General features: G+C 39.0%; 2 protein-coding genes across 4 annotated transcripts in view; one reads left to right on the top strand and one right to left on the bottom strand.

The window, feature by feature from the left end:
* TXNRD2 (thioredoxin reductase 2) overlaps nt 1-20,225 on the bottom strand; it is a 32,308-nt gene extending 12,083 nt beyond the window's left edge. Inside the window, exons 1-11 of the mRNA XM_062631478.1 lie at nt 20,097-20,225; nt 18,936-19,001; nt 18,177-18,233; nt 17,403-17,547; nt 17,017-17,091; nt 16,193-16,271; nt 15,103-15,165; nt 14,515-14,585; nt 10,616-10,635; nt 10,152-10,243; nt 7,546-7,720 (exon numbers count right to left, since the gene is read on the bottom strand). Of these exons, the coding sequence (XP_062487462.1) occupies nt 7,546-7,720; nt 10,152-10,243; nt 10,616-10,635; nt 14,515-14,585; nt 15,103-15,165; nt 16,193-16,271; nt 17,017-17,091; nt 17,403-17,547; nt 18,177-18,233; nt 18,936-19,001; nt 20,097-20,175 (922 nt within the window). The 5' untranslated portion in view covers nt 20,176-20,225. The remainder of the gene's footprint in view (nt 1-7,545; nt 7,721-10,151; nt 10,244-10,615; nt 10,636-14,514; nt 14,586-15,102; nt 15,166-16,192; nt 16,272-17,016; nt 17,092-17,402; nt 17,548-18,176; nt 18,234-18,935; nt 19,002-20,096) is intronic.
* The window catches only part of COMT (catechol-O-methyltransferase), a 363,876-nt gene that overhangs the window by 319,544 nt on the left and 19,230 nt on the right, over nt 1-25,102 (top strand). The window contains exon 1 of one of the 3 annotated variants that reach the window (XM_062631496.1): nt 18,882-19,058. The exons of 1 other annotated variant lie outside the window; for it this stretch is intronic. The gene's annotated coding sequence lies outside the window, so the exon portion shown is untranslated. Of the gene's footprint in view, nt 1-18,881; nt 19,059-20,126; nt 20,260-25,102 lie in introns of those variants that run through there. One more of the 3 variants, XM_062631497.1, reaches the window with a different exon arrangement.

Consider the following 25,102-nt stretch of genomic DNA (forward strand, 5'->3'; position numbering starts at 1 on the left):
CTGAATATATCCAAAGAAACAACATTTTATAACATTGCATCTATTTTTTAGAGGCTATAAATGAACATGGATATATCTACATCTACATATATAGGTCTCCTTTGCATGAGTCATGATTTTGTGTTTGATGTTAATACAGAGCTATAGCAAAGCAAAACTAAAAGGGAAATGTGTTTTCATTATAAAAACAAGCTCTTTGATGTTAATGTAGGAAATTATTAAACAAAAGGAAAACCTGGCTTGTCAATACAGACATAATTATATGTAAACATATGATTCACTGCTTTATACATCTGCCATATAGCCAGGCCCCTCAAACAATGTCACATCTGAATGCCTCTGTAAAGACTTCTGTGTATTAATTTCATCTGGTGAAACCAACACTTCCTCTGGGAGTACTGACTGAAGCTGTCGGCACTTGGCTATCTGTCTGTCTTCCCTTCTGTTGTCCCCATGGGATGCTGATCTGCTGTTCCTTCTCTGCCCCCTGCTCCCCAGTCCTGATGCTATCAGGCAACAAAAATAATAAACCTCCAGGACCTTATCTTGGCTCGGATGTGAAACAACTTCCTACCGTTGTATTTCTTTGTGTATTGAGAGTAAAGCCTGGATATTCTGCAAATGGACAACTAATGGGGTTTTCTAGTTTCTCCTTTTTCCTGCCAGGCAGAGCCAAGAGAAAGCTTAGCACGCAATGGCAGGCACTGAAAGAGGAAAAAAGCAAAAACTGTCAATAGAGTCATTTAAAGACCTGTGACAACAACAGCTGAGTTTATCAAATCTGCAGGATAACACTTAACCTTTCAATTCCAGTCTATTTTAACATATGTACAGCCTGGTATTAATAGCTAGGAGTTACAAAAACTGTGGTGCTACTTTTAGTGAAATTTCTCTCTCAAGTTTACTGCCTAAATATTATTTCTGAAAGCAAAAATCAAACTTTAATACACTGAACTGAAGCTTTATTGGCCTTCAGCCCCATGCTGGCTCACCTCCATAAGCCAGAATTACACTTACTGATCTTGCTTCGCCTCAAATTCAGTAGTTTAGGTTCAGGATTATCCAATGTGTCTTGGTAAGTTTTAATGTCAACTTCAGGAAATTCTGGCATTTCCCATCATTCACTTGTATTATAGAATCAGTTCCCACAATTTCTCAGCAGTATTGGGTCAGAAAAACATTTGTTTTATACCCATAACTTCTCAATTTTTTACATTTACAGCTTCCAGAAAGCATGACTTTACAGCTTACTTGAAAAACCAAGAAGGCAGTACAAAACTGCCAAATCATACCAGGCACCTAACACAGAGATGGCCTCCTGCCTCCCTCCTGCTAAAGCCAGCACACAAGCTTTTAATTTGAAGATGTCCACTGCCCTGCAACTGCTACAGAACAAGGACTGTATGACTGTATAAGACACAAGACTAGATCTAGCTTTTATTCAAAACAGCAAGATGTTATGTCAGACATCTAGAAGAAAAGTGCCATTCTAATCTGACCCTTAAAAATGCTACCTGCCTCCTGCACTTTTAATACCACACCACAATCTCATCTTCAATAAACAGATACAATAATCACATAGCTGTGAAAACCACACAGACCCCTGCCTTCAGGGCCTGCCCCCATTCACTTTTCACTTTAAAAGAAAAAAACACCTTTTTGATCCGTTTCTGTAAAATCTAACAGCATTCCGAAGGGGGCTTTCAGCCACTTTAGCTACTGAGAGCGACAAGAGACTGCTTAAAGCACCCATCTCTGACGTGCTAGGCTGGTTATACTGTGAAGTGGCCTTTCTGTCCTATCATCTGCTGATGGGCTCTGGTTGGTAATCACACCTGCACACAGATTAAGGTGAAGGCAGCATCAGGCTGCTGTAACCTTCAGGTGCAGAACCTTCAACAGAGGAGACTGAAGCAGCTAAACTGAGAAGAAACCATAGGAATAGGCATAGTCAAGTAAGTAGCAGCAGCGATGAGTGACAGCATAGTCTTGCATACAGTAAGGTTTCCCAGGGTGATAAAGGTGCAGCGGACAGCAGAATTTTATAATGGGTCTTCTGCAGCTTCTTAATCACAGAAGCTGGAATGTCTGCTTGCTCCCCAGCATTTCAAAAATCCAAACTGGAGCCAACCAAGCATTTTATTATCAGGCATGATACTGCAGGTGGCCACTATGAGCATACTGCAGGGTGACAGGATGGTTCTTCTGGAATAAAACTTAAGCCCAATAGCCTTCTCCACTTCTTACCTATACACTGGCATTTTGACACATAACTTCATAACTTTACCCAATCTGACCTCAGTTTGATCTGAATCAAAATCTCATCCATGTTCCCAATCTTAGTACTCTCTCCCGTATTGTTGTAGGTGCCTGACACACTCCCCAAATCAGTTTCAAGTCCACTACCCTTTTCACCTTTAAACCCCTCCTTAAAACCCACAAATCATTCACTAAAACATAGCCAGATGATAATGACTAATAAAGACCCATTCCATGTAACTAATGTCCAGACTACAAGAAAATATTGACTACAGCAAGATTAACTAAGGTAAAAAGAAGTTCAGAGCCCTTACCACATTGATAATAGCATGCACCAATTTTACAAGGACATTTTTGAATATTTCATTCATTGCTGATAAACCTTCACCGTGAAAAAAACCTGACCCTCAGTCAGTGCTAGGACAGTAATTGGTTCTTTGCCAAGTCTGCTAAGCTGTACTATCTCTTCTAGCATTGACTAGTAAAACTTATTACACAGAGGCGTCATCTCAGCAGAAAGCTTGTGGCAGCCATGGTGGTCTCAGTAAACATGTAGCCATCACCATCCGCTGTACATTTGAAGTTACTTGCATCTGGAGACATGTCACTTTGGTTCTACCCAAACAACAACAAAAAAAGCAACTCCAAGTGACATGCAACCAAATTAACATCTTATAGCACGCAACAGGCTTCTAACAATTCTATTTGTTTTGTTCTCAAGGTCCTGTACAAAGTAAAGCAGCCTGGAAACATTTTCTGAGAAGAAGCTACAGCTCACCTTCACATTAGTATTCCCACACTAAGCTTGCTTTAACCAGAGGTTTTGTATAGCCTTAATGATGGCTCTGTAGTCTCAAAATGGTACCCAACAACCATTCCCAAGTGAGGTCACTGGCATCAATCTCCTGGACGTTTATGTGTGAACAATATCTACATTCTGTAGAAAGTATCATAGTAATTATACTGGTTTCATGAAATTTGGAGCATTTTCCACCATTATTTTTATTTATGTATACCACCATTCAGATAAAGGCTAGCCATCACCTATCAACTCTGAAAATAGGTTTGAATCCAGATTAGAGGCACAGCCAGGCATCTAAACTTTTCCTAGCAGGAAGAAGGGATTTTTATAGTTACAAGCTAGTAAAGTAAGTAGTATAACAGTTACACTCAAAGTTTATGGGTATGTTAAAACAAAAGAAGGAAAAAGTACCATCCAGTCCTCTTTCAATGCAAATTACTAGAACATTAAAAATTGCCCTGTTGAATAAAGTCTGACTGAATGTCATTAAAACTAGATATTGGGAAACAACCTAAAAGCACTGGCTGATGTAATGGGAATGATGGCTTTCGTTAGGACTACAGAAAACACATCTTGCCAAGACAGTAAGGAATTAAAAGTAATGAGAAATAGACATGGGAAGTTCAGAACAAAGACCTAGAGCTTCAGCAAACCACATCACATTAGCATTAACAGCTCTCTGAGAACAACCAAGGTGCATTATTTTTCACTGAATGGTTCAAAGGTTAAAGACCTGTTTGCAAAGACAAATCTAAGGCCCATCCCCTTTTCTATAGGGGTTGGCAGAGAGATGCCCATAGATTCCAGCGATATTTTACTATATGGGACTTTTCAAAGAAAATCTCCAAACAAATTTTCTGTTTTCTTAGTTAATCCAAACTGATTTGGTTGTAAGACTTGAAGAAAACTGCTATTAAAAACAAGTTATGTACTTAAGCCTTTCTTGATACTGAACAGCGATTATCTTATTTTACTGCACTAGAAAATAAATATGCCAAGCAGCCAGTCTGACACGAAGGACAACATATGTGATAGCCCATGATGTGCAACACCTGATACCCATTCAGCTAAAGTTATAACTCTTTTTTATGGCAAAGATGATACTATTTCAAAGACACAGTGGTGTTCCTCTAAGCTTATGAGTGCAGTGGAACTTGAAAATGGTTGTTCTGCTGCTCTCATCAGGGAAAATCTCATTTTGTAAAGCTAAACTTAAAATCTGCTGCTGGTCATTGCTCTTTCTGTTTTAGTAGCACATTACACTACTACTGTGTTTTGCTAGCATACTACTTCACTTTCTCTGTCAAACTAATTCTAGGATAATTTGTGAACACCTGCTTATTTTAATCATCAACTCAGTGTTGCTCCTCTGCACAGTAAGACCTCATTAGCATCTTTTCTATGGACTTTGCGAATAATCAAATTCTGGTTACAGCAGTGATCTTTTGCCACCTATTGGAAATTCAAATGGAAATACTACTCACCAATTGCTTTTATATATTAGCTGTGTTGCAACTGCCGCATTTGATTCACAGGTTTCAGTCCTCCAATAGCTGAAACAAACCCATTCTACAAACTTTGGTCTCTTGCAACTTTGTCCTTTGCAACTCAGCAGTTGCATCTGTTTATAAAGGTGCCAATCTCTACCCTCTTCTTTGGATGAAGATCCTGTGCAGTCTGTACATGCACACCCTTACCACTGCTTTGCAGCTTGTGTATATCAGGCACCTAACACATAAATGTGTCCTTAAGAGCAGAGGCAATACTATGTAAAATTAAAAGTTTATTGGTTCCATGTTGGATGAAAAAAAAATCTCAAAACCTTATAATTTGAAGAGAATTCTCACAAAAGCAGAAGAGAGCAGTAGTAAAAGACAGAAGGATATTACAGGACTAAACAGGCAGAATCAAATATAGGTCAAGAAAGAGCTGTTCCACTGATCTGGAATATAGCAGTATAGTCACTTAGCAAGGTAACAGGCCTGTAAGACTTACCTACAAAAGCTTTGGATTGAAACCTTTAAACTACATTAAAAGGTATCAAAATGAGTTTTTTTTAATTCCCCCCCCCCCAAATATTTTGACTAGTTCAAAGAAGCTACTGGAAAAGCAAAGAAAGCACTGTGCCTGCTTTTATTTGCTTATTCATACAAGCAGAAAATCACACATTCCAGAAGAGAAACAGAACTCTTCATAGAAATGCAATATAATTCTTTTTCCAAAGGCATACATTAGGAGATAATACTGAGGCTCACAAAACTCAAGCTATATGCCACTGTCAGTTAGTATTTTTACCATTATTCATAAAATCCCGCTAAAATTCCATGATGTCCTTTACAAAAGTTAAGGAAACATCTACTATAATTCAGGCTACAATTAGTTAACAATAGTGGCTGCTTTTAACTAACTCTCCAAGCTGACTCTCTTCAATCAGTATTGTAACTGGCACATCTGCAGACAGGAAATCCTCAACACTACCAAGTTTCCCAGCCTATTATCTGAGACACCTGGTGTGGGTGTGTTGATACAGAGCAAAACAATGAATCATATCAACTGCACATCAATTAACCAGCTTTAACTGTTAAAGTGTTTAATCCTTAAAAGTAGAGTGCCAATTTGAACGCTGGAAAAAAGAAATCAACACAAAACCCCCAAACCCTCAAACTATTAATTCTGCAGCTCCTAAATCCATTGTAATTCAAATCTGTGACAAAAATTACTATATATGTAGTGCTCCCTATCAAAATAGTGAGTGGAGTCATATTACAATTGAGTTGCAATAGTATATCATGCAAACTTATCTCATTATAATTACTACTAAACCAAGATTATATTCTTATTATTTTAATAGCTCTTTTTTCCATCTTTGACAAAAGCAAACAAATTGACTTGACATTTCACAGGTTTGACTCCATCTCAGTGTACTTCTGCCAGAAAGCTTGAGAAAAATCAAATACGGCACTTAGAAACCCACTTTTTGGAACCATTTTCATCTCACCTCATGAATATTACTCTACAGTTTTCAGGGTTGTCACATCTCTACGTAGCATGATCTTTTTTGCTCTTGGTAAGCACTAGTGTCTTTGACAGGGTCTGGGGAGTGTAAGCCATTATTATAGGCTTTTTCCACAATTTACAGAAGCCCATTGCATTTCTAAGAGAATAGTAACCACAGTAAGCAAATGTTTGTCACAACACACAACCTGCATTCTGTTTGGGGTATTAGGAAGACATAAAGCTGACTTAACTAGGGGAAGGGGACAACAGATTTAGTCCACTGGGCAAAATAAAAAAGCTGTAAATGATCTGTTCCTGTTTCCTGTAATGGATATATTCTACAAGCATAAGAATTTATCTGTTATTGCCACTACTCTAAACCAGTAGTGTCAGATAAAAAGAATAGCATAAAAATGAAGGAAGTTAAAAGAATTACTAAAGCTGCTAGTAGAACTGATTGTTCTGCATCAGAACAGATTTCTTGGGCAGTAAGTTTAAGCCTATTTACTTTGTCCACAACATATCATCTGCTTGCCAAATATCACTACTACCTGTAGCCATCCTTTATTCACCTAGAATCCCAGATGTTCCAAAAGCTTTATAAGCACAGAAGACAAAAGGTCTCCTGTTCTGGCAGGCTTGCTGTCCATCTGAACCATTGTAGGAACTGAAGGCCAACTCATAACAGCAACAAACAAGTAGTTTAGAGAGGCAATTCAGAGAGTATTTTTGCTCCTGTGGGCTGAAGCCTTCTACCGTACATCATTTACTATGTCAATCCTCACAAGAAGTAGCATTTGACTCAAAGGAGGCAAAAAAATGATTTAACTCCCATTTCTTATGACTATGCTCATAGACATTTGTCACAAAAATTCTTTAAGACTGATTAACTTAGGCATTATATGTCAGTTCTGAGGGGTCTGATATGTGAAAGTTCCTAACCAGATTTCAAAAAGCCTTAAAATCCCAAGGTTTCCTTCAATGAACTCAGATTTTTAGGGACAATTACTTCTCTTTCTCTGAATTAAGATGATGGCTGCATTAATAAATATAAGTAGCACAGTTCAGAAAAAATCCTAGAAGAAATGGAAGCCTCTTGAATAGGATAAACAGGAAATTACAGCAAACAGCTTCATGAAAAGATCAAGACTATGGACTTAGAGAGAACACTATCCGCACCACAGAGGCTGCTGGAATTCAAGCTCTCACCCTCTAGTAAATGTGGGGAAGGCCAAATGGTCTGCCATTTATTGCAGCTCATGCAAAAGTAGTTACCACAGATTTCTTCCATTCACTGTAACTTTCATGTGTTTTTAGACTGTAAGTGAACAAGTCAGGCATGCAAGAAAAGAATTAAAAAACTATCAATGTTTATGTCACTAAATATTTACGACATACAGAAAACAGGAAGCCCCATGCAACGATGAGGGGACTTAATTTTCAGAATGGAAAGCATTGCAAATAAATGTTAAGATAATCAAGTTTACCTACTGCCCACATCACTGTGTCAAAGCAATCGGTTTCTTCTGTGCCCAGGTCAGTATTTTTCCAGGTCACCTGCAACCTGTTGCTCTCCAATTTTTCAACTTTGGTTGGGAAACATCTCTTTAAAAATTTTGTGCCGTAACATTCCATGTGCTCAGTTACTAAAGATGCCATTTGCTGTTGATAGGGGAAAAAAGAAAATTATTCTTAGATACACAATCTTTTTAATGTAAAACATTCCTTCAGCTGTCTTCGTGAAAACACAGTAAATACACTGCGCATTTCAACATTCTTTGTCACTTAGTTACTATGCGTTGCCAACACAATAATTTACACTATGACCTGCAACTCAATTTCAAGAGGCACCTACACCTGAATATTCGAATTGATCTAAAAAAAGATAACACATGAATAAAACAGCTGCTTTTAATTAATTTGTTGCTTATGCAAAAAGGCATCTAGAACATATTCAGTTTAACATTACCATAATTACCATTTTCTGGCAGCTCAATGAGAATTAAATACTTTCATAAAGCTACGGAAGAAAAATATTTCCCTTTGCCATGACACCTGTCATTTCTCTGCAATGACTATGAATCACTAAGGTTTCCTGGAAAGTTCTACTGCAAAAAGGAAATAATACTTTTGTCCTAAGAGCCTGTTTGAAATAATGCCACACCACAGTCAAGTAGTGAAGTAGTACATTGACAGGTTTATCCAAAGATGTCATTGCTCTTGACTGCAGTAATTCAGGTTGCACTTTGTCAAAGGATGTGTTTATTACTTAAAGGAGATTATCACAAAACCACTCGCACAAAACAGCTACATGCAAGCTCTCAGCTTACCAAACTTTATTTTCGAAGCTGATATTAACTAATATGAAGACAACAGCAGGATTCTATCTCCTCAGAAACATGACAGCTCACTATCCAGTGATTGCTAACCAGTTTCCGTCAGACTCAATGTGACTACAGACTGAACACACTTGTTTTATCTCTATTAATGCTTTCTTAACCTTGAAATTTTCATTGTGTTCTCCCTGCCTACAAAGGAGTGAGTTCTCAGAGACAGCCCTACTGTGTTTTATGAAGTGCCACACACACACTCTTAACACCATTCCCTGCTTGCTCAGATCTCATGCTGTTACAGGTGTAGATTTCCTCAAGGAGGAGTGCAAATCCCAACACACATTCTTACACAATGTTTTGCAAGCTCTGGTACACTTACTACTAGTTTTAAGGAAGCCACTTCAAAGTGGGAGCGGCTGGCATGCAAGCAGGAGCTGTCACTACCTACCTGCAGTGGTAGTTGTCACTGCTGCTTCTAACAGCAATATACCCTCCTCAAAAACTATGCTGCTACATATGAAAATGATTTTCCTACACACTCTATGTGCAAAGAAGGCCACAGTTCTATCACACTTTCACCAACTTCAGCCTGTAAATGTTTTGCACCATTGCACATAAGCATTATAAAAAGTCCTAATTTATAATACCAGCAATAATTAAGTTAACACATATTCAATTCCATTCTGAAAACACTATTTCCAAGTGATTAACAGGACGCAGCCTTCATTCTTGAGGCTGCCATCTGCCAAAGTTATTTGTCTGAGATAAAAATTGTAAACTTCAAAGAAAAAGATCACTGGATATGTGAATGAAACCCCAGAACTCTCTTCATTTTAAGGACCCTACAGAAACTTTTCCTCAAAGTAGTGTTAACATCAAATCTTGCAGGGACAGAAGAGTCACAGTCACCTTTAACATACTCTACCTACAGACTGAGGGACCAGGACTCACGGACCATCAAAGACATCCTCTAACCTGTGAACAGGGGCTATAATCTCGCATCCAAGTAACACATTTATTGGATCCAGTAAACCTGCTATATTACCTTCTATTCCTTCTTTAAGGCAGTTATGCTTTTGACACAAATCCTATACAAAACCTTTTGTTGTTGTTGTCTTTTCTTGTTGTTATTTGTAATTGCTTTTATTCTCTTTATACAGGAATGGATTTCTGGCCAAAACTGGTTTCTGTTTTGTCAGCACAACCATGACCATTTATACTTTTAAATAAAATTCCTTAAAATCTTTCCTAAATGTGAAACACTTTTTTCTTTCTTAATTTCCCTGCCTGAAAGTTTCTGCTTTTAATTTTCTCCAGCTTAGGGTTGATAGTTTCACTGAAATCACTATATACTTGTTTTACCTATTATAACTGCCACTGTTTTGAAAGTGGTCAAGATTTTCAATTCCTATGTCATTACAAACTTTTGGCTTAGTGATTTATTTATATTCATAATAATGAACTCCACATTGAACTACGTGTTAAATATCTTTAACTCTTAGAAATTTAAAATTATTTTAAAGGGATTGTCCAATGTTTTTTAGTAGTGGCATAAATCCCTCCCTTGCTTCCCAACCTTTTCAATCTTGCTTTCAAGTAGGCAGGAAAGTACAGAAAAACAAGACCTAATATATATAGTTTCTCTTCAGAAAGCACATACTAGGACATGTTTGGAGACACATTTTCTTTAGGAAAAAAAAATCAAATACACTTTTTAATATATTTGCTTTATAAGGAGATGTAAGATATTCCTTACTCACCTGATCAAATCCACGAAGTGGGATACTTCGCATCATGACTGTACTGTCCAATCCAATGCCCGTTAAAAATCCAGCACACTCAAGTGAAACATCTAGTGAAACATCAGTTAAGGAAATAGAAACAATAGTTTCATATCAATGCAATATAAAAGGGTAGTATATTAAGTGGGCTTTTTACCTAGGCATCTCCTCTCTCAGACATCTTCAGCTTGCTTTTGTTGCATAGAATAAAACTCCAAAGCCTTAGAATATTTTCCTCATAGATCACATAGGTTTTAAGATCCTGAGAATTTATCCTCAGCTGACCTTAATTCCCATGATGTTACTGCACAGAAAACTATTACTATTCTATTACCAACTCATCTATGTGGTGTGAGCAAAGGAATTCTGAAACCTGAGCTTTCACAGGAAAGACAGCTACGCTGCTTATAATCATAAATCATCACAGCTTTTTCAAAGGATACAGCTGGCTCCTACAACCAACCTGTTACATAAAAAGAAAAAAAGAATAAAGCAGTGAAATAAGCTTATGCATATCTCTGCACAACCAAAAATAATTTTCTGAAGTATGTATAGTTACAAAACTACAGGTTTGAGGGGTGGATGTGGCGGAGGTGTTAGAAAGAAAGAAAGAGCAGGGCTTGTCCACTGCCACAGACAGAGGTATTACCAGCTGGTGGGCTTATTTTAACAGAATAAAAAAAAAAGAACAGGCTTGTAAGACATAAAGAATTGGGTTTATATTGTAAAGAGATACTTAAACACATACTCGGAAAGACAAAGTGAAAAAAGCCATAAACAGCTCAAGAGAAACCAGCAATGTTAAGAGATATCACAAATATTTCAATTGCTTTCTATGAAACACCTCTGTTGGAAACATCTGGAGTGGACACTGACAGGTTTTTCCCACAGTGCCTATTGCTGCTGATACCTCATCTTTGCAGCATCTCAGCAGCACTGCCTCTGAGACAGTGGGCAACATACAGAGATGTGCAGCCATCTTGTCAGACTTCATTGTATCTCAAAATTTCTAGAGGTGTCGTATTTATTAAATACATATTTTTAATTATTTTTAAGAAAACTGACACTCAGGTGCCAGACAGGCTGCACTCCCATTCCTTTGCTGTTCATGCATTATGCAGACTTACTAAAATCTCACAGTTTGTCAATGCATTCCACATAATATTTCCACTTACAACAAAGTCTTTTGTTAAGTTTTTGAATTAGGAAAAAAAGCATCATTAGGAATCAAAATTTCTAGTTACTATGAGAACAGTGTGGAATGTTAAGCTCTTTCTGACTATGAATGTCACCTATGGAAATGCATGTTTTATAAAGAACTTTCATCCCCATGCTTTATTAAGAACTTTTTATCAAAAAACAGCAACTAAAACCCCCACAAGATGCAGAATCCACCTGAATATTTGGCACATTTTTTTCCACTTATTTTGGGCATTTTTTTTTAAAGCAGGTCTCTCTAAAAGGCATATTCAAAAGTTAAAAAAAGAACTTTGGATTTTGGGGTATGGAAGAAGTAGTTTGCTAACTATGTTTTGGAAAGCTAGAATTTACCTGAATTTTGAAATTTATTGAAATACCAAAATACAAACTCAAAATCACAAGGGGAACAAATGTGAAGTATCATCCCACGGCCTACACATCCCACACTGGTTTGTATTCTGGGTTTTGCTTGATTCATGGCTGAAGTAGCATACACTACTGTGGTGCTTCACAAAATAAATATAAAACCTTAAATCCATGCAAAACCACACACAAACTGGAGGCTAACACAAAGTGGTTCATTCATTGCAGTCCCTTTATAAGGAGGTGTCATTCAGCAGTTTTAACTCAAACTTACAAAGCAATGTTCCTCCCCCCGCCCTGTTATCAGGAAAAGTATTGGTATACGTGCTCACAAAGACAGAAATCTGTTTCATAGAAGAACATTAAGAACTTTTGAAAATTAAAATATTTTATATGTGAACATGTATGGCAACTAAAAACAAACATTAGAGGCATAGTGGAGCTCTATAGACAGCAAATTTGGCTTTTTGTTTTGGCCCTGCCACTGACTAGACACACATCCCTAGGAAAGTTATTCCTTCACAATAGTGCAAGAGAGAAACAAGTCAAATACTTACAGATCTCTTTATACACAGTCTATACTGTGCTGACAGCAGAGCAAAATAGTACATGAAACACTGGCCTGTGGCCTATATCTTACCATAAACGAACCTGCACCATTTCCTAGTTATAACAGAGGTGCTTTTAAACTTCTGAGAAGTGCAGTGCAGACATGGGGGCTGCTGCTTCATAAGCCCCAGGGATTGCAGAGTCAGTACAACACATTTTCTCACAAAAGACACTAGATAACATCTATCTATCCTATAATAAAAACATACAATTTCTGAAGGTGTACAGAGAACAAGTTGAACTAGAGAGATTAAAATCTGCTAGTCTGGGTTTTACATTTGGCAAACAATTTAACGTAGGAGGAAATAAATTTTTCCACCAGCATTAGGGCATCTGATCCATTTGCGAATGGATGGATGATCACCCTTTCTTTAAGTATGTATCTCCTGTGAAGTGCTGCAAAAAGCCACATGCTGCCCATGAAGAGCTATCTATTGGAGATTAATAGAAAGTAGGATGAGAATATCTGTAATGTGGGCATATGTTTGCTCTTCTTTCTCATTAGATGAAAATAGGATGCCAGCTGGCACTCATAATATCAGCCCCACATTATTCACAATTTCTTCTACAGAGTAGAGGGTTCCTGGGCATTGTCAGTGTCTAACAGAAAAGTTAAGAAAGCAGAACCTAACCTCCTTCACACCTGCTCAATCTCGCATTCATTCTGAACATATTTCAAGGCATCTTTTCTAACTCACTCTGCCAAAAGCCTTCATCTCAGTAGCGAGAATTTCTTCACACTATTTGTATATCTAAGGAACTTTTAAGTTGTTTAACGGTTTGCTTTCTTTTTAATATGAATAACTGCAGGACTGACAGTTCTATAACCCCCAGGCATGTAATTTGTAGCTGAGATATGTACATTTGGAAAGGAAGAAAAGAAAGAGTAAGTACAACACATCTCAGACTAAAAACAAAAGGTGTTAAACTGAACCTTGGGAATATTTATAATAGAAACAAATCCGACAGAAACAAACCTTCAACAACTCCCTCCTTCATTTGCTAGGACACAGCCTGATAAAGCACAGAAATGCTACTGTAGCCCCTGCAGGCTTATTTTGACTAAATCTCAGGAATGCAACATATAAACACTCGACTCCCACATTACACTGTTACAACTTGCATTAGCAGTAACTGGACAAAAGCCACATTTTCACAGAAACATCTTACAGGATAAATCTTATGTTTAGTTTTTCGGGGGGGGGGTGTGTTTTGTGTTTTGGTTTGGTTTTTTTAAATTCCTCACATAAATCACACGCTCGAAATTCAAGAGGTGACTGATATACTACAAACAACAGCAAAATTACTTTGCTTTTCAAACTGTACCAAGGAGCCTTGTTTATCTATTTGATGTTTAGCTTAACACAGTGCATTTTTTATATTAGAAAGTCACAGCCATGAATGGTAGCTCTGTTTTCATTCAGAACACCAGCATTATAGTTTCACTTCTTTTTCTTTTATATACTTTGTTTTTTCTAGAATTGCTCAATAGAGAAAAGAGAAAAAAAAAGTATTATCTGACTCCCATGCTAGAAAATGTGTATTTCCTATCACAATTATTTGGATCAGGAAATTGTCCTGCAGTGCAAAGTTAACTCGGAATCTTACTGCACTATGTGCTGTGAGAAACAAAACTATGGCATTTCAGTATTTCCATTAAAGACAATTTTTTAGTATTTCAGTTAAAAAGTAGCTCCCAAGGCATAAGAAAAGGCAAAAGCAACCCAATTGTCTCACTGTATTTTCTTTTGTTATCAGAACTGGCAACACTTAAGAGTGCTGAAGTTTCTTTCCTAATTGAAGAGCGATTTCATACAGACCCGTATCAAAGAACAGGCACAGTACACCCTTCGTCTAAGTTTATGCTGCCCTCTTGTGACTTCCAGGTATAATTGCTACAGCCCACAAGTTCCCTTAAGTCAAAACTGGTGAAAGCTTGTATTTAATTTGATTTTAGAAGGGAATTTCCGGGGTGGGGGCTGTGGCCAATTATTAGTTACTAATGAAGTTTGGTAGTGTGATGTTGACGCATAGCAAGACAAATTCTCAGAAGAAGGACAAAAGGACAGAAAAACTGGTGTACAGAAGGCAATTTTGAACATTTTTCACCTTGCCATGAAGAAAGGGTACAAATACCAGCATCTATAAAAGCCATCGTAAGATAACTTACGTTTTTCCAGGAGATTCTTTTAACCAGAACAGATCATCACTTGTGATTCCATACTCTCGTGCACCTGCGATCTGTGATCACACAGTTAAGATTTTGAATCAACAATACGTGTCCTGGCAGCAAATAAAGATAACAGCAACTTGGACTGATTAGATGAAGTACAGCCAGTAGACCAAGGGGAATATATCTGGGGATGCACAGATATCCAGCCTTCATCTTTGGAAATTTTCAAAACCTGACTGCAAAAAGTCCTAAGCAACACGATCTGACCTCACAGATCACTCAATAGCTGACCCCCAACCTTCTTGAGCAGGAGGCTGAAGTAGATGACATCTAGAGATCCCTTCCAACCTGAATTATCCTTCAGCTCTAAGCAAGATTAATATACTTAAACTGTTGCAAATTGTTTTCTATGGAAATGTTTTTCTGAAAAGCTTATGCTTTATATAAAAGACAATTTTTCACACAAGTTCAAAAATCTCTCAAGTCTTACTTTATATTTACAATCTTTATCCTCCAAATATTCATTATCATCTGCAACAAAACCAGTAAAGCCATTGGACTTGTTACATGGCAAGTGTAACTTACGTGTGTAGGATACTTTGGTCTTCCTCCAGTAGCAATGACAATATTTTCTGCAGTAATAATAGTCTATGAACAAACACACAAAATAAAAATCAAGCATTTGAAATAATTTCATCTGTTTTTTATGTATGTACAAGAGTGATAAATGAAAAGCTGGCACTACTGCATGCTATTTATATAATAATCAAGTAATACACTAAAAAAGGATGGAGATAAAATAAGCACATGCAGGTGCTTCCCTGCACATTCTGTATCAGTTTTTGTTTCAACATCAGCTTACAATTGTTCCTACACTGGGTAAGATTCTGATGACTACTTGGAAGCAACAGCTGTGGTGGATAAATGGCAGCTTTTTAAAATCATTTTTGCTCGGGGCAAAACACACAGAGATCACAGCAAGTGAATTCTGCCTCTAGGGCCTGGAGTTAAGCTACTTCAAAAGTGGCATGTTTTTAGAAAATGCTAGGCATCTACCCCAAAAACCTTCTGCTCTCTCAAGCCAGTATTAACTAGTAACATTATACAATTTCCCCCCAAAGGTGTTAAAATGCATATTCAGTCTCTTGTTAGATATGCAGAAATGGCCACCATTCTGTTACGTCACCCAGTTGCTTGAAGCTGGGCATTCGATATAATTGCCTCCCACACACAGTTTTGTATTAGAAAGCTTGTAATTCAGCTGAAGGGAGAAAACGTCTCAGACTGATCTAATGCTCAGAGCCATTAGATGATGATGCTCCTATTCACATCTCTGTAAGCATCTATCAAAGCAGTATGCCTCTGACCAAAAGAAAATAATCTCTTGTCTCAGTATTTCCACTTGCAGTGAAAAAGTAATGGCATCTGACAGGTTAGAGGCTAGGGACTCAGTAGGCAACAGTCAAGTTCATAAACATCTTCTCTTGGTGGAAAATGCACATTTTCCTCACCAAAATAATATTCAATACCTAAAACAACTTGGAGAAGTACAGTCTAGCTCTCCACTGGCCTGAAAACCAACACATGAAGACCTAATTATTTGAAGTGAATGTTCATAGCACAGCAGCTCACGTTCACAGCACAGCAGCTACAAGTTCACAGCACAGTAGCTCACCTCTTTACCTGCTTTTGTTAAACCACGGATTGTATGCAGATCAGAAAAACTTCCTTTCATGTTGAAATATTTCACCTTCCTGTTTAGAAGAAAACAGTAACGTAAATGCACACTTAACAATGAATATAAAGGAAATACAATCAGCTACTTTTTTCTATATCTGAAGTGCTAAGAAAGACATCAAACAGATAAGAGAAGTAAAAGGAAGCAAACATCTTATTTCATCTTTGCAGCTCTGTCACATAATTTGTCACTTAATTCTTGTACAGCAGTTAACTCCTCTACACAGCAGAGTACCTAACCATAACATGGTTTGGGATCAGGTTACTAACCTCTTCAAATGATATATTTTCCACAGTCCATAGCATTGCTATCTATAACATTACTAATATAACGCACATTTGAGGGCACACAGTAGGGACTCAGCAGGAATCACAAGACTAGTACCTGTCAAATTAATATATTATTAAATTAATAATTTCTCTTTTTGCTGAAAATCTTTCTGCACTGGAAGCAAGAACCCCAGCTGTTCTGGTACAGTGTTATCTGTGGGCTTGTATGACATATAAGTTTTCATGGACAAGCTTGAAATTATGTTGAAAAAGTCCTGACTACTTCATATTAATGCAAAACCTCTTCAGATTCAAGAGAGCATTCTGTGATCACTAAACTGTTAGAAAGCTTCATGGTCACTTCCAACTACTATTTCCCAGAAAAAAATACTAGCTCTAGTAAGAAACTGCAAAGGCAATTCAGCAATTCTGCCAAGAGAAGAGCAGCTTCCTGACTGTGAGAAGAAAGATGAACTGTAAAGTTTTATTTACTTGTCTTGTAGTTGCACTCTGTGTCCCCAGTTCAAGGATTTCACATAATTCTGAACAGCTTGTGCCATCACAGACCTATCACAAACCAAGAAATTGAACATGAAGTCATGGTGTTACAAATTCAGATTATGTTACTCAAAGATATAGGCAGTTGCTAGATACTAAAAATGCTCCACAGTGCTTTGTAACAAAAGTAAATTATCAAATCCAAATCAATGTATCTGCCCTGATAAACCAGCAAATACAGACCTGTGTTTTAAACGAGCAGCAGCCTAAAAAACTTCATGCAAAATTAATTTCCCCAGCTGTCCCTAAATAAACACCAACTGGGAAAAGTTGTTAGGCATTTGCAGCACATAGGAGTGGATATGGGCAATAATCTTTACCAGGTATGATGAACAGGTTGGGCTATATTCCAGCCATAGTGTTGGGCATCTTTAAGGGCACTCCCTAAAAGGGCTGCTTGATGCATAAGCTTTTTAGGAATACAGCCAACATTCACACAAGTTCCACCAAGTCCCCATTTGGTTCCTTGGAAATAAAAAAAAAAAGAAAGAAAGGAAGAGTAAATGCATCAGGTTAGTGTAACTTAATGTAGTTGGCTTACTTAGAGAATTAGGTTGTTCATGCAATTAGTTTAAAAGTTCTGAAATAACACAGTTCACTGTCTCCTACAGATCAGTTTCTAATTCTGCTTACGTTCATTTGTTTTAATAAAACACACCTCTATGTATTTTTCTTCTAAAATTCAAAGCATCTCAAGATGTTTTTCAGAGCTCTGAAGATCCAGTTACTACATATTTGTTTATCTGCATTTGCAGATCTTATTTTACATATTGTACATTAACAGCCTCAACATGACAAAATTTATAATTTTTAGAAACCATAAATGACACTTTGACAGAATATTCTCACATATTTAAGTCCAAAGACTACCTCAAGTGGTAATATTAAACACACCTTTATGTGCAGGGGATGCAGGCAGAGCTGGGACATCACTGGAAGGAATGAGCAGTACAACAAGCCATGCTTAAGGAGTTTTACTAAAAGCAAATCAAACAGGCTGGGTTTGGCCACTATGCTGCCTGGAGCAATGTGCTCACCTAGGCAACCATTTTATACACATTTCCAAATATTCTCCTAGTATTTCTCTTCCATACCTTGTGGAGAAGGTTCCACATAATCCAAAACAGCCACTTTCCTTCCAAATTGAGCAGCTTTAAACAAAAAACAAGATAAGGTATTTAGAGAAGGGAAAAACACACAAAGCTAGATATTTTTAGTAGCACAGGTATGAAGATAAAGAGTATAGGAGATGACAGCTGGTGGGTTTTACTATCTAACTCAAGATGCCAGATTAGGAATCCAGGCTGCCTATGTAGTCAACAGATTCTCCAGAAGGCACTTAATAACCTAGACTAGAGCCTCCAGCTTTCACCAACCCCCAAAATGCAATCTGACCCCAAATGAAGATGGTTAAGGCACCTGTGGGTTCTTGGGCTCATTACACTGAGTAGCAAAGGGGCAAGGTTCTCTACAGCAGTTACACAGCTCCTGGAAACAGTCTGAAGGGACTGTCGTTTTAACACATAAATAAGAAACAGTATAGTTAAAACATATAGCACCTATGGAGGCACTCAGAGTATTTTACAATAACAGTGAAATAAAAGCTTATCACACCTTCCCAGGACAAAAGAAATACTTTTTAAAGGTTAATAGGAAAGCCAAACAAGATCAACCCACCCAAAGGTGTGAATTCATTTGTAGATTAACTATGGAGCTGAGTTAATGATTAACGTGCAGGGACTGAAGTATAGTATGTTTATTAAAAAGCTTAGCATTATCACTAACACTTCCCTTAGTCTCTGTAACCACTACTTAAGCTAAAACTAAACTCTTTGTTATTTACACATACAAACCTTCTTTTGCACAAGCAAGGCCTCCAGACCCTCCACCAATTACCAGAAGGTCATACTCATTCTTTCCTGTGAAATAGATGTGAAAAATGAAGGAAAATGAACAGGCAAGGAAGATGGTAAAAGGTATCAAAAAACACACTACTGTTTACAATTGATTATTGATGATTTAGGTTTTCTTTACTAGAGCACTGTATTTTTTTCAGTGTCCCAAAGCATTCTCAAAAAAAATCACTAAGCTCTGCAGTCTGGATTTATGAATGAAATACAGAAATAAAGCAATCAAAACGAAGTGAGGAAATAGATTAGATTTTTACACAATGCCCTAAGAAGCTCCTTCTGCATGATTAGACGGTTGCAACTGACATCCAGTACAGGTCTTGCCTCTATATTACATTAAGCTCTACACAAAGATGTTTCATCAGGGTTACTTTATCAGACTAACAAAGCCTCAGCTGCAGTGTAGGCCTCGCAGGGGTGTGGTGTGTGGCTCAGAGGGAAGCTGGCACGTCTGGCACCTCAGCCTTCCCCCAGAGCAGCTCACTCTCCCAGAGCTGTTCTGAAGCTGCAGGAGAAGCCGGCAGGTGAGCGATAACTCAGTTTTCAGCAAGGGTACCAGGACAACCCCTGCTTTCAGAGCTGTCAGGGGGGACAGCTGTGCCACCACAGGGCTGGGGGACTTTTCTTGGCAGTTCAAGTGGACACTGGACTGGGAAGGCTGACACTCCCCTGACGCTGAAGTTAAGCCTGAGTGAAAGGTTTGGCTGACTTTTGGGCTGCCCCACTACATCTCCAGAAAGCCTCACAGAGGGGCGCAGAGGGCCTTGCCCGCTTCACAGCCACCTGCGGCCCGAGACTCCCTCAGCAATGCAGGGACCGAGGGACGGGCTCCGAGAGACGCACCGGGGCTAAGGGGGCGCCGAAAGCCATTACGGCTGGAAGCCTTTCGCCACCCTCCTCTCCTCGGCCGCTGAGGGAGGAGAGTGCCGCCTCCAGTAGCGGCTCAAGCAGAGCGTCTGCGGGCCGCTTCCCGGCGTGCGGGGGGTGGGAAGAGCTCGGGGGAACCCCTCTAGTAGGCTTTCAGCGTCAGGAGGAGAGGGCTCCCCGCGAGAAAAGGCGGAGGCGCGGCCTCTGCCCGCCCTGAGCCCAGCGGGCACCCCGTACCTGAGAGGGCTCGCACTGTACGGCAGAGCCGTCCTGACACTCCCAGGAGACGCTCCCGCCTCCGCCACAGCGTCGCCATGCTGTACGGCAAAGGGCCCCTGCGCCGAGCCAGGACCCCTGCGAGGTGCCCGAGCAGCGCCTGAGTGGAGGGCGGCGTCGGCGGGTCGGTGAGGGCGGCGGAGGGCCGGAGGGTGTGAGGGGAGAGCAAGGGTCGCGGCGCGGGCCGCCCCCCCCGCGGCGCTGAGGTGAGGCGGCCGCTTCCCGGCTGGCGGGAGCGCTCGACCTGGGCTTGGGCTGCGGCTTCTGGAGCCGCGGCAGAGCTGCGGGAGGCCTGTTCAGAAGCAGGCAGAGTGTCTGGCGTTGGACAAGCTCATTTGCGTTTAAATGAGACGTTTGGAAGGGAAAAAAACCCACATTTTGCTTGACTGCGTTCCCTCCGAGATGCTGCTGCAAAAGGGGTTCAGGGAGGGCGTTACGGGAAAGAAGAGGAAAACGGCAACTGCACAGAACCTTTACCAATATTCAGAGCCTTGTTTGTTTCCCCTCTGGAACTACATACCCCACTGGAACACCACTCCTTCCTCAGATGCAGCCTGAAAGTTAAAAGCCTCTGATAAGGTGGTTTGAATAAAGCCTCTCCCTTCCATGAGGTATTACAGACAACAAATGATGTAGTTTTTATTCCTGTGGCTAAGATCTGTTCAGGGTTGAGAGCAGACAGCAGGGACTTGGGTCTGAGGGAACTTCCTCAAGCAAAATGGCGGAGTAGGCCGTGTTACACAGGTCAGTGAACCAGGCCAGCACAACCAGCTCTAACACAGGGTTTAACCAGTGGTACAGATACCTGCAGTGGATGACCTGTCAGAGCACTGCTGATGCTTCACAGCCTTCAGCAGCATCTCCTTTCCTTGTGAACATGCCAGATGTTGATTAACCGAGGGCAGTGCTGAGTTACTAATGCTTGTATGTATTGGGGCAGCCTAAGGTGAAAGGCCTCAAAGTAAGCATTGGTCAGAGCAATGCCACAGGGATCAAGGTCTTTCTCATTCAGATTTACTGGCTGTTGGCCTTTACTGAAGCACAGTAGTGACCCAGCTTGCTGCTGTACGTAGACTCGTATGTGCTAAATAGCCAAATTGGAGTCTGGGACAAGGAATCTGCCACTTTTTCTTAGTGAGAGGGTGCAGGCGGCAGAAAAACGTTTCAGGCAGTCCTGGTTCAGCTGGTTCCTAGCAAGGGCCTGGCTCACAAGGGGGCAGCATCCAACCATTGTGTTTCAGAAACCATCACCTGGTCCTTAGCTGAGGAGAAACGGCAGGAAATTCATGTACTCCAGGTCTTGTAGAACTAACATCACCTCCAGTGTAGGTCTGGTTGTTTTTTCTTCATTAATGTCTGAAAATACACGAAACAGAAATTACTGTCACTTTAGTAAATGAATTGATGACTTGTCCAGTGTCACTGCTGGTAAACAAAAAAAAGGCAAACTCCCTCTCTGTTGCCTCCTGCAGCACTAATCAATAAATAACTAAAAATGCTCTTACCCACTGCAGCAGCAGTGGACAGACATGACAAGAGCATACTGAGAGGCCTTTGAATTAAAGAAACCTCCAGCTTACTCAGTAATCTTTTATGCTTTTCAGGTACTTAACTGCAAAGTTGTCTTACTATTCATTTTAGCCACTACTCTGAATTGAATCAGGCAGTGTTGAACATGTGCTCTTCACACAGCATTTAGTTCAGACATGTAGGATCAAGGGTAGAATTAAATCTCCCCAAACAAAAAACAAGTTTATGTAAAGAAATGTCCCTGCAGCATTACTGTGTTTTGCTAATAAGAAAAGGCCTTAAATGTAGATAGAAAAGGTTACCTTTAAACAGCACCTACAGTGACAGTTTAGGAAAGAATTGATAAATTTGGAGTAATGCTTCTGAACTCTTTTAAGGATAGGAACTTGGCCAAGTATCCATTGTAACAACCACATTGTACGCTAACATTACTGATCATCTTTTCTCCAGTGCTTGGAGTCTGTGAACCAGAGCCTATGCAGCAGTGTCAAGATTGTAGCTTCTTTTAGATGTCTGTGTGTTCCCAAACACATCAGCACACACCCTCGCTTTTCTAACTTGAATGTGACACAGTTGCTTTTTCTTGGCATCCTTAAGTCATCTGGGAATTGGACCTATCAATAGGCGCTTCTGTGCCACTGCCAGACCATGTGAAGCTGGGGTGTCACCAGCCCTCTGGCTGTATCTCACAGCTAAGGATGAAGCACTGTGCAGTTCCACAGGCTAAGGCGTTCCCATCACAACTGCCATCTTCAGAGGAAAGTACAAAATCTGTGTAACATCACCCTGCTTGTTCTTGCACATTCTCACAAGCTTCTTCACTGAGACTGACAGAGGCAGATATCAGCAACAAGGAATAGGTTTTGCTCATGGTGACAGTATCAAAAAAAGGAGTAGCTGCTGACATCTGCTGCAGTCAGCACTGAGCAGTATGTCTGTGCTGCACTTGAAAAACCTTTCTCAGGGATCAGAGGCAGATTCTGGTTATCAGGTGTTGTTTCTAATGTGTCTTTGGCTCAGCTCCTATACCTTTCTAGTCTCTTAATTCTTTTGTGGTTAGCATTAAGCTGATCAGAGTAATTAGTGAAATAACTTTTTTACATAAATATATATCTTCTTTTAAAAAAGCAAGCATTACGTACTTTAGTGGAAAATGCATTTTAGTATTAGGAATCATTTACATAAAGCATTGCATTTCTGCAGTGAAAGCATATTTTTTCAAAGTTTGGGATTAAAAAACCTTCTTACAAGATAGCTATCAGACCTAACATCATATTTCCACAGAATTTTGTCAGTTGTAGCTACTCATATTTAAAGTCATAAATTAACTTAATACATTAGATGTGGTTTGGTTTATTTCCAAGGGGAGATGTTTATTCAATGTACTTAGTGTGGTATTAAAAGTGCAAAGGAAACACCACTGTGTATGTATATAAATCCATTCAACAAAAATAGGGGGTTTGTGAGGCATTAATTGGTTCTGTTAACAGGCAGACTGTTTCTTTTTTAATTTAGTCTAAGGACAGCTTGGAATTCTCTACTTTTTTCCTTCATATGAAATACCTTTTGTTACATTTATCAATGGCTTACTCAAATTCTTCCTCATGAAGACAACCAGGACCAAATGCCTTTTCCACCTAACATTTTAGAAATTTTTACTTTTCAAATACATCTTCTTGTCTTTCCTGTTTTTCTGGCATGGTGTTATGTTCTTAGATTAGCAGCCTGGGAGAGTGGGGGAAAGAAGAGAGCTGTCAGGTAGATACTATCCTAGGAAGTCATCACATCACTGCTTTTTTAGTGGGTGGGGTGGGAAATGATTTATATCAGAAGATGCATTTTGTGGCATGACTTAATGACCAGTTTACATGACTGTCAGTGAACTGTACTGGATCACTGATTGAACTAAGATATCTGTACATGAAGTAGGACTTTTTGGGTTCTTACCAGCTCTCCTGTGATTGATTTTACCCCCTTTTTTTCTTTTGCTCATGTTGTTCCTCCACTAGCGTGTAGCATGGTGTCTTTATAGGAGGAAAGAGAATGGAGAGAAAAAGCATATGGAAGAAAGGCAGGTCAAATGGTGAATACAAAAGTGAAAACAGTGACATAGTTGCTAGCAACTGTGAGAACCATGTCCCAGAGCTACAAAAAGGGCAGAACAAATGGTAGCAGGGGAGGGGTGGACACCAGTCCTTAGACCTTTTTCAAAGTAAGGTAAAAACTTGTAATGATTCAAATTGCAAAATATGTGGATAGCATTCGAATGTGGGGGTTATGCTGGCAAGTGAGGATCCTTATTTAAAGACACAGATCCTGGGTAAACGGGAGCATGTTTATCACTTTTATTTAAGGCTTCTTAACTGACTTGTATAGCTAGAATTTTCCAATATTACATTTTATTGGGTATCGCTTTTCATTAGCACAAAGAAATCTTTGGCTGTTTACTTACAATCCAACTCCACTGTATTTTTCTGCATTTTTGATAGCTGCTTTGAAGAGCTTTGACAAATCATCCTTTAGGAGAGTTCAGTCAATCTGATAAAGGAAGATGGTGACTAATGTTGGTTTATGAGATCAAGGTGGTAATCAGATTTCCATATGAATTCTAAAGATTTTACAACATTTTGTTAGGATGGGACAAATATCATATGCCAGTACCTAATAAATTTTAATGTAAGGTCTGTAAATGTATCTAAACCAACTACATTGAGTAACCTAAGAAAAGTTACACACATGACAGAATTACATGAGATAATAATTTAAATTCCATTTTAAAATGTAGTTCTAAGAGAAAACCAACCATTTTAATATAAGCTAAGTGCCCAGAAAGACATCCTATTACAAATAATATATCCTTCAGCTAAAAGTGTTTCCTGTGCTGGAAACATTTGTGCACAGGTTCATAAACCAACAGCAATAGTTTAACATTTCAGCTTTGTTGCTATTCCCCCTTTGGTTTGCTTTTTTTTTATTGTGAGAAATTTGTCTGAGAGTAGGACTCGTTGTTATTCAGAATTTAATCTATGCTATTTTATTCCTTCCTTCCTTAACACAGGATCTTCTGTTCATAGCTTTTCCTAAACAACTAATTGATTGCAAGTAAGGGGAAAAAACTGCAGAAACAGATGAAGCTTCAAGTAACACAAGTTCAAATTTTAACTTTGTTCAAATGCTTCAACATGTGTTACCAAAAAAGTGAGGGGAGAAAAGACAGAAATATGGTAGGTTTAACTGAGCTTCAGAGTTTTCATAAGGAGTTATGAAGCCTTTGAAAGCAGGAAGGGGTGTTCTTTTTCAGCCTACATGATAACTTTTATGATACACAATAAATACAAGCCAGTCTAATTGCTTGTATTATTTGTTAAAATTTAGAGTACAGTTTTGCTAGCCATCTTCCTTCTCTTTTAGCTATTTCCTATTTTAGATATCTTCAG

The sequence above is a fragment of the Pezoporus occidentalis genome, unplaced genomic scaffold (genome assembly GCF_034315485.1).
Source record: "Pezoporus occidentalis ecotype Australia unplaced genomic scaffold, CSIRO_AGI_Poc_V1 ctg37, whole genome shotgun sequence".
Lineage (NCBI taxonomy): Eukaryota > Metazoa > Chordata > Aves > Psittaciformes > Psittacidae > Pezoporus > Pezoporus occidentalis.